Raw genomic sequence first — 9,620 nt, forward strand, 5'->3', positions numbered from 1 at the left:
CTTTTTAACGAAAGAGGACACATTTCTTGTACAGTTGCTTGTCGGGAGAGTCCTTGGAACGCATCTTGCTACACTCAACATTTTGACAGATTGGCTAACAGGCCAACTAAATCTAATATAACGACGGCGTCTGGTGTCGAAACGGACTCCCTGAAACGTTGAACAGCTTAAAGATGTATCTCCGGATGTATTTTTGGCTTCCAGACGGCGTATCCAGGGTAGTGCGAACAGTAAAGCTCAGGTCCGGCAAACTACAACGGCAAAGGAACTGCGAAGCTTCTTCTAGAAGAAATTATCCAACACATGTTACACCATGCACCGCTGAAGGACCCCAACGTGGGTTGCATATTTACTGCCTGTATGTTTTTTAACCTTTAAGAAAATATTTTAGAACTGTGTATTAAATAAAGGTAAACATGTTATTAAATATATGACCGACATAAAGTATTAAAGGTTTTTGATGTAGAAACTAAATAAATTACTGATAATTTTGCGTTTTTGTGATCATGAACAGTACAGGGCAGGTGACGTTTTACTTAGCTAGTGGACATGTGAAGGTCATGATGTAACCGTATTGACGGGTGACGATGTCACGTGTCTTACATTAGGTATGATGAATGAACGTACCTTTTGTAGCTTTTCTTATTTAGTAACACAGTAATATTACCAATATTAACACATTGAAGGATCTAAGTTTCCTCCAGAAAAAGAGTCGACTCATCCCCTTCTTGTACACAGTGTTGATGTTGGCCTTCCAGTTCAGTCTGTTGTCGATGGAGACACCCAGGTACCTGTACTCATCCACCATGTCCACATCCTCTCCCATAACTTTCACCGGTTGTGGAGCCGTTGTCTTCCTCCTGAAGTCGACCACCATCTCTCTGGTCTTGGCCACGTTCAGAAGCAGGTGATTTCTACCGGCCCACTCCACAAAGTCCTCCACTACTGCCCTGTACTCCTCCTCCCGTCCGTCCCTTATACACCCGACCACTGCAGAGTCATCAGAGAACTTCTGCAGATGGCATGACCCTGAGTTGTACTGGAAGTCAGTGGTGTACAAGGTGAACAGGAAGGGAGACAGAACATTTCCCTGTGGGGCTCCAGTATCACTGACCACCGTATCAGACAGCACACGGCCCAGTTGGACAAACTGTGGTGTGCCTGTGAGGTAGTCAGTGATCCAGGAGATGGTGGACGCGTTAACCCCCACCACCCGCAGCTTCTCACTCAGCAGCACTGGTTGAATAATCCATATTGCAAATAAATAATAATCTAGCAATGTTGTCCACAATGTCTCTCACGAAGTAAGATATCATTAAAACCTTTTTATTTTTATACTTAACAGACAGAATCATAGACAATCAAAACAATTTTTTCCAGAAAACATGAAAACAATCTGAGACTCCAAGACAGCGATTTCTCAAGTTTTCAACTCCATTGTTGTTAGACTCTACATCAGAAAAAAAAGACCATACTTTCTGTCATAGGGACAAAGACTTTATAAGTTCCTCAGATTAGTGAGGGAATTTGAATCCAAAGGTTACTTGAATGAGTACAGATATAAAATATATGAGTAAAGGACTCAACTTCCTTTTTGAGGAAGAAACACAAACGGGGAAACATTGTGTCTAAACCTGTGAATGAATTCATTGCATTGATAACTTTATTGGGGCCAAACAATCTGTTAAATGCAGTCCAAACATTCCTGTAATGGTTTGGACGCATTCCTTTCCAAAGATGAAGGAAGCTGGGACACTGACTTAGAACAGATGTAAGAACACTTCTGGGTGAGCTGGGTCATTAAATACTATTACAATTGTTTAAGCAGAAGCATATAACGCAAGGAAAATATATACCCATAACCATATTGAGAAATTTCTAAACAGAGCAACTTTACTTTAAAAATGATCTTACCAGACAGTTTAGTGGTATACAGGAAAAATGCAAATGTTGCCAACCAAACACATTATATGAACTAGTAAAGGGATTGAAGGGACAGAGATTGAAATTGAACGAGCTGACGAGATTGTATCTTAAATTTATTGATTGATTGAAGAAATCTCTGTTCCAGTTATTTTAGTGAGTGAAATTCTATGGTTAGTAATATTTTATTTACATGTTAGTACCGTTGCCAACCGGCAACCGGGAGCAACCAGACCACAGGGTTACGTTAGCCGGCTAGTATCACAGAGTAGTATATCACCTTGCTTCTTAGCCCAGTTTGGAAGCCTGGTAGACCTTAGCTGTCATGGGAGCTTCAAGCTAGGAGGGCGTGTTTTAACAACAGGCTTCATTTGGCCCGCCCTCAGCTCCATCTACGCTCCATCTCTTTTGACATTTTTGGTCAAGGCTGCGTCGTCACTGCCAAGATGGCGACGGCCGGAGCGGCCCACTTCGAGCTTCACTTTGGCACTTCAGAAACCTACGTGTGACATTACAGAGACTACCCTCCATGTTTTATACAGTCTTTGGTGTGGAGACTGCAGTCTCACTGTCACTGTGTATACTTTGAAATCCCTGGGGCTGTTTCCGCTTCCTCTGCCTTCAGTTACCTCTCCAACGTGTGTTAAAAAGGTTATGAATTATGTTCATTAATGGGACTATTTATTGATTATTATTTAGGGTTACTTCTCCTTAAATTGACCACTGCCACCAACAGCCATCTTTTACTTGAAGGCGAGCTGTCTCTGTTTCCAGCTCTCTACTTCCTTCTTATATTTTCATTGTACAACTTGGATAATGGAACAAGCTGACACCGATGTCTGTGCCTCAACCCTTTTGCTAAATTGATATTTAACAGTCAATTCCAGTCAGTGACAGTACTTTTAGTGTCTTTCACTCAGACAATGACGTACCAAACGTATATTCTCTTGGTCCGTGCAAGTCATTTCTGGGCACCTTCACTGCTCTTACATCTCAGAGATTTGAGAAAAGGTATACATTTCATTTATGTATAACTTTATTATTGAAAATTGTCAAATTAATTATTTTTTTTAATTTGCTCTATATTTCATTTTATGGATCACAGTTGCAATCCACTGAACTGTCTTTGACATATACTCTTCAACAAACTCAAATGGAAACGTTTCCCCGCTGCTTTCTCTCCATTTTGTATTTTGTATTCTTTGTTTGTCCGTTCTGAGCTGTAGAAACATGGCAGACGTCTCCTTGAAGAGGACCTGCTCTGTATGTACAAATAAACAGCTCATTTTGAAATAATCTATATAGAATAACAGGATTACTATTCTAATATTATTAACCTTCTGTAATTTTACCATTATAACGATATATAGCGCCTCAAAGTCTGTGAGTCCGTAAGGGGGGACATTGCTGGCCTACAAGTACGTGATTGGTCAGTGGGCTAGCCTGACATGTTGGGCGGTGACAATCCCAAAATCTGCTGCCTCTGTGGAGCAGACATTTTCAGCCTCAAACGCATTAAAACGTATTCAAGAAATACAACTGGGGAGGCTCGACTGTCTTCACTGGCGTCCATGAATGGAGAAGGACTTCTTACTGGAACTAAAATGCACGGATGTACTGAACAACCGTGAGATTAAACTCTTTAACAAAGAAAGGAGGATGGACTTTGTCTTTAAATAGTGAACAGCAGCTTTGGTAAGTTAACTGCTTTTGTTTGTACATCTGCAGTAGCTTTAATATGCTTGTTTATATATTATTATTTGTACAACTTTTATGAAGATGGATTTTTGTTTGGTTTAATATGTGATAGGAACTATTGTTACGTCCAATGTTGCTCTGGGGACATATTTAGCTGGTGCCAGTGTTGCCAACTTGGCGACTTTCTTGCTAAATCTGGTGACTTTCCAAACCCTCATGGTGACTTTATTTGTCAAAAGCTACTAGCGACAAATCTAGCGACTTGTTCTGGTGTTGTTGGAGACTTTTCTGACGTTAAAGAACGTCAGAAAAGTAGAATTTAGTTACAATTTTCTTCACACATTTTTGTGAGCTGGTGTGCAGGATGCCACAGGGTGCTGGGAGGCACTTCAGGTCACACGCAAAGTAGAAATCAACCTTGTAATATTTTAAAGACATTCCCTTTTGATTAAAGTGCCTCTACATCATCAAGACTTCTGCTGTGCCTCCATGTGGCAGCTCATGGTAACTGGGTGCAAGAACCCAGGCACAATCAGCAGGGGATCGTCGAGTAGTGGTTATAGTGGTCAGGGTGAACCAGCCAGTTAGTTTCTTAATGAAATTTCTCAAAAACACAGACACACGAATATTGGTAAACATTTATTTTGTGTTGATTTCTTTCAGTAGTGTAACCAAGTGGAACTGACGGGGTGACACTATTGGGTCCGGCAGACCAGTAATGAGGTGCACGGGCCTGATTAGGTGAAAAGATGCACCTGCTGGCAATTCGCGGCCGTTGTCTTTCTCTCCGCCGTCACGAGCGGCTGTGTGTGAATCTTCTCTGTCTCCGCCGCCACAAGCGGGGGTACCGAGTCCAACTACTTCCTCTCCCACAACAAGCATAGACGTAGCGTGACGCCGCATGAGAAGTTGCGTCGTTGGCGCAGTGTCTGGGAGGCATCCGTTACGGAGGGGACAGCGTGTGTTCGGGGGATGGCTGACTCGGAGCTTCCTGAGCAGCTTCCAATGGTAGCTGGGAGGGGAATCCAAGTGGGGGTGGCTGGGTTGCTGAACATTCGTTAGTGGGACGCTGCCTTGGTTTGTTGTTTTGTTTGTTTTGCTTTAAATTGTTTGAGGCCGATCTTAGTGCACGGTCTGTGAACTCCTCCTGCCCGCTAAACCAGTTGTCACTGGTTGCTTCACACAGTTAGATTTGTACTAATAAAAGATTTATATTTTTATAACACTGCTTCCTGTGTGTACGTGCCTTTACGGTGTTTTGAACCGGATTTCTGTGGTAACGGGGTGCTACAGTTTGGCGCTGTGAGTAGGGTACAATTAGGCAGTGACAGTTTGGTTGGGCCTAGTGCTGGAGGAGCAGGACTGGTGCGAAGGCAAACGATTTTAGACCAAGGCAGTGGGTCCCACGAAGTCTACACAGCTACAAGAGCCGGGGTCGTCAGCTGGCGTGGACGGTGCGAACGGTGAAGATGGAATATCTTCGAGAGGAGCTAGAGGCCCTGAAAGAGAGGGTGGTGGCAGACAAGGCAGCTATGTCGGCCTTAAAAGACATTAATGACTCCTTGAATGCACAGTTGCAACAATATGGGTCTCCTGTTGCATCCAGCGCCCCGGCTTCCCTACAACCGGAGGAAACATCAGGGGTACTAGGTGATGGTGCTGCTGGTCCGAGGGGTAGAGAGCGTGTCATTTATGTACCAAAAGAAAAAAAGGGTCCGGTGTTCAATGGTGGGTCCTGTGCTGAGTTTTACGAGTGGTGGGATGAGATAAATGCAGTTTTGGGTTATCGTCATTTTGAGGATGCTGAGAAGGCTATGTACATTTATGACCATTTGGGTGGGGAAGCCAGACAGGAGATACGATATCGGTCTCAGAGCGAGAGGAGAGACCCTAGGCGCATTCTGGAGATGCTGAAAGAAGTATATGGGCAGCCTGATTCACTGACCAGATTGCAAAAACTATTTTTTGACCGGAGGCAGCGAGAAAGGGAATCCGTCAGGGAGTATTCGCACGGGCTGATGGCTATTGTTGATGATATTAATCATTGTGACATCAAGCAGGCCTGGTGTAGTGACTTTGCTTTACGTGATCAATTTGCGGAGAACGTTCGGGATTTAGCGCTCCGTAGAGAGCTAAAGAAGGTGATTCGGCAGAATAATAAAATCACTTTCTTTGAGTTACGGGAGGAGGCATTGACGTGGGAAGATGGGGAACCAGCGGGTGGTCAGAGTCGGCGGGTGACAAACTCATGTGAGATGGGAGCTGTGGAGTCCAATACAGTTGTTGCGGCTGCTCTCCCCGAACCTGACCCACTGCTGGTGGAAATTCTGCAAACTTTAAAGCAGCAGCAGGTCCAGGTTGAGAGCACGCTGAAGAAACAGCAGGCTCAGATTTTTGATTTGGCACAGAAAGTGTCTGATTTGTCAGGTCTAGGGATTAGCCGGCCGGGGGTACGTGGGGAGCAGCCAAGGTTTGACGCTGATGGTCAGCCTATCTGTTTTAAATGTCGGGTTGCGGGTCACATGGCGCGACAGTGTCGGGTAGGGGCTCCAAACAGAGGGGCAGCTCCGGTTTTGCGCCATGAGGTCTCCCGTGACAGGTTTGCCCATGTAGCTGAGCAGCAGGGAAACTCTCCCCCCCTTGTGGTAATGAGTCCAGCTACAGGTGAGGTTCAGTCGGGCTCACACTTTGAAGTTCCAAAGGAGGAATATGAATGTTTGGTCGGCAAATGTCCAACTGTGGAAATTTTGTTGGGTGATGTGAAATTAAATGCCTCCTAGACACTGGGTCTAACGTGTCAACTATTACAGAGACATTTTTTGAGCAGCATTTTAGACCAACTCTTAAAACCTGTGAGTGGCTTTCCCTGTCGTCGGCAAATGGGTTGGGCATTCCTTACCTGGGGTATTTCGAGAGGGATGTCGGTGCCTTGGGCAAGGTTGCAAACGGGAGGGGCATTCTGGTTGTTCGGGACCCTACGGACACCGCGACATTACATCGAAAAATAGCTGTTCCTTGCATATTGGGCATGAACATAATCAAGCGGTTTTATGAAATGGAGCAGTTGGCATCAGATGCCGAGCAGGATTCGGCGTCTGATTCGGATGAAGTGTGGGGTTTGGCGTTTTCGGTTTGCCAGCAGGAGCAGGCTGTTTCACCTATAGGCTTTGCCTATTCCACCGTACCTTTCTGTGTTCCGGCTGGATCCATGTGTTTTGTACCTGTGTCAGTTCCATCTGGGCAGACTTTGTTAGGCTCATTTGTGTGTGTGGAGTCATTGGGGGCGGGGGAGGGGAGCCTCCCGGGGGAGTTACTCGTTTCCAATGCAGTGGTTCCAGTGGAGAATGGACAGGTTGCGGTGCCGGTGGTGAATGTAGGGCATGTGGATGCGAACATTGCATCTCAGACCTGCCTTTGCTCAATACATTCAGTGGAAGTGGTGTCGGGTGGTACTGCCCCTGTAGCATTTGAACGAGTAGGGCCGCAGGAAGAGCGAGTCTTTTTGTGCGAACGGACTGGTGGGGTTGCGGAGCGGCAGCAGCTGCCCCCGGAGGTAGCTGCACAGGAATTTCCAGGGCTGACTGTTGAACAGGTACGGAAAGTGAGGCAGCTCCTGAGTAAACATTCTGGGGTCTTCGCAAAGTCAGACATGGATTTGGGGTTTACAAACGTGATAGAGCATGAGATTCCAGTTCTGGATGAAGCCCCGGTTAGGCAGCGCTACCGGCGTATACCCCCAAGTCAGTATGAGGAAGTCAAAACGCATATAGCACAGCTATTGCAGCAGGGCATTATCAGGGAAAGCAGTAGTCCCTACTCCTCCCCCTTGGTGATAGTGAGGAAGAAGGATGGGTCGCTAAGGCTCTGTGTGGATTACAGGCAGCTTAATGCGAGAACACGGCGAGATGCGTTCCCTCTTCCACATATCGAAGAGTCCTTGGATGCTTTGAGCGGGGCAAGGTGGTTCACCACCCTGGATTTGGCGAGTGGTTACCATCAAGTGGGAGTGGCGGAGAAAGATTGCAGTAAGACTGCATTCTGCACTCCTTTTGGCTTGTATGAATTTACACGGATGCCGTTTGGGCTCTGTAATGCGCCAGGTACCTTTCAGCGGTTGATGGAACGAATTTTGGGGGATCAGAGGTTCCAGTCGCTCCTCCTGTATCTGGATGACATTGTGGTGTTTTCGTCTACCATTGAGCAGCACCTTGAGCGCCTAGATTTGGTGTTGTCCCGGCTGGGGCAGTTTAATCTCAAGGTCAAGTTGAGTAAGTGCTCATTCTTTCAGTCCGAAGTTGTTTATCTGGGACATGTCATTTCAGCTACTGGAGTGGCTACTGATCCGGAGAAGATTCGGGTGGTTGCAGAGTGGCGTCGACCGCAGAGTGTGGCAGAGTTGAAATCATTCCTGGGTTTCGCTAGTTTCTACAGGAGGTTTGTGAGAAACTTTGCTAAATTGGCAGTCCCCCTCCACACTCTGTCCACACTGCTGTCAGCTAAACGGGGGAGGAAAGCCTCTTCGTTCCTCGTGTTTGGCCAGTTGTGGGATGCAACCTGTGAATATGCTTTTGAAACATTAAAACAAAAGTTAATTTCCGCTCCCGTGTTGGGGTATGCAGATTTTAGCAAGCCATTCTTCCTGGAGATTGACGCTAGCCATCAAGGGTTGGGGGCTGTTTTGTCGCAGGAGGGGGAGGGACAGCGACGGCCGGTTGCTTACGCAAGTCGTGGCCTCCGGTCGTCGGAGCGGAATATGGAGAACTATAGCGCCATGAAACTGGAGCTGTTGGGGTTGAAGTGGGCTGTTACGGATAAATTTAAGGATTATCTGATTGGGAACAAGTTTACAGTGTTTACTGATAACAATCCGCTAAGCCATTTGAACACCGCAAAGCTTGGAGCTGTAGAACAGAGATGGGTGTCTGAACTTGCTCAGTTTGACTTTCAGTTGGTGTATCGGCCAGGTAGCCAGAATGCAGGGGCGGATGCTCTCTCTAGGCAGTATGCAGAGCAGAGGGGGACAGAGGGGGGAGGAGTGGCACAAAGTTTTCAGGACACACGTAGTGTTCTGTCCAAACCCCATCGAACGGCTCTGTGTCAGGAAACCAGTGTGAGCCCCCAGCAAGCTTCTATGTCTAGCTTTCCCTCATTTGACATGTCGGCCTTGGCTAGTCTGCAGCAGGTAGATTCCGTGATATCATCTTTTCGAACATACTGGGTGAGGGGTGTGAAACCTTGTAGGGACGAGAGGTTGCAGGAATGTGACAGAACAATTGGACTTTTGAGACAATGGGGAAGGATTGTGGAGCTGGGGGGTGTGCTATACCGGAGGCTGTGTGATCAGAAGGAGGGAGAGATTAAGCAGCTTTTGTTGCCAGCGGTATTACATCGAGAGGTGCTTGCTCGCATGCACACTGACCATGGGCACCAAGGGGTGGAAAGAACGTTCAAGTTGGTTCGCAGTCGGTGCTATTGGCCGGGAATGTTTGCAGACATTGAGGCTTTCTGTAAGACTTGTGAACGGTGTATTGTTTCTAAAGCACCACAGCCAAGGGTGGTTGCAGCATTGGGGAGTCTGTTGGCTTTTAGGCCGCTGGAAGTAGTTGCAATGGACTTCACCGTGCTGGAACCGTCGTCAGATGGACGAGAGAATGTCTTGGTTTTTACCGATGTGTTCTCCAAGTTTACGGTTGCGGTGCCAACCAAAGACCAGCGTGCAGTAACGGTCGCAAAGACCCTGGTGAAATATTGGATTCAGCCCTATGGGGTCCCTTCAAGGTTGCACTCTGACCAGGGGAAATGCTTTGAGGCTGGGGTTGTCCAGTGTCTCTGTGGGTTGTATGGGATGAAAAAAAGTCGAACAACCCCCTATCATGCCCAGGGGAACGGACAGTGTGAGCGTTTCAATATAGGACGCTACATGATCTGTTGCATACCCTGCGCCCGGAGCAGAAAAGGAGGTGGGTTGAGTACCTTCCGGAGCTGGTGTATGCTTATAA

At 46.6% G+C, this 9,620-nt stretch overlaps 1 protein-coding gene across 1 annotated transcript in view; it reads right to left on the reverse strand.

The window, feature by feature from the left end:
• The window catches only part of hspa9 (heat shock protein 9), a 27,625-nt gene extending 27,307 nt beyond the window's left edge, over positions 1-318 (reverse strand). Inside the window, exon 1 of the mRNA XM_076092100.1 lies at positions 1-318. Within this exon, the coding sequence (XP_075948215.1) occupies positions 1-81 (81 nt within the window). The 5' untranslated portion in view covers positions 82-318.
• Positions 319-9,620: the final 9,302 nt, after the last annotated feature.

Source organism: Anarhichas minor, unplaced genomic scaffold (genome assembly GCF_050575085.1).
Source record: "Anarhichas minor isolate MPS153535 unplaced genomic scaffold, ASM5057508v1 ptg000015l, whole genome shotgun sequence".
Classification (NCBI taxonomy): Eukaryota; Metazoa; Chordata; class Actinopteri; order Perciformes; family Anarhichadidae; genus Anarhichas; species Anarhichas minor.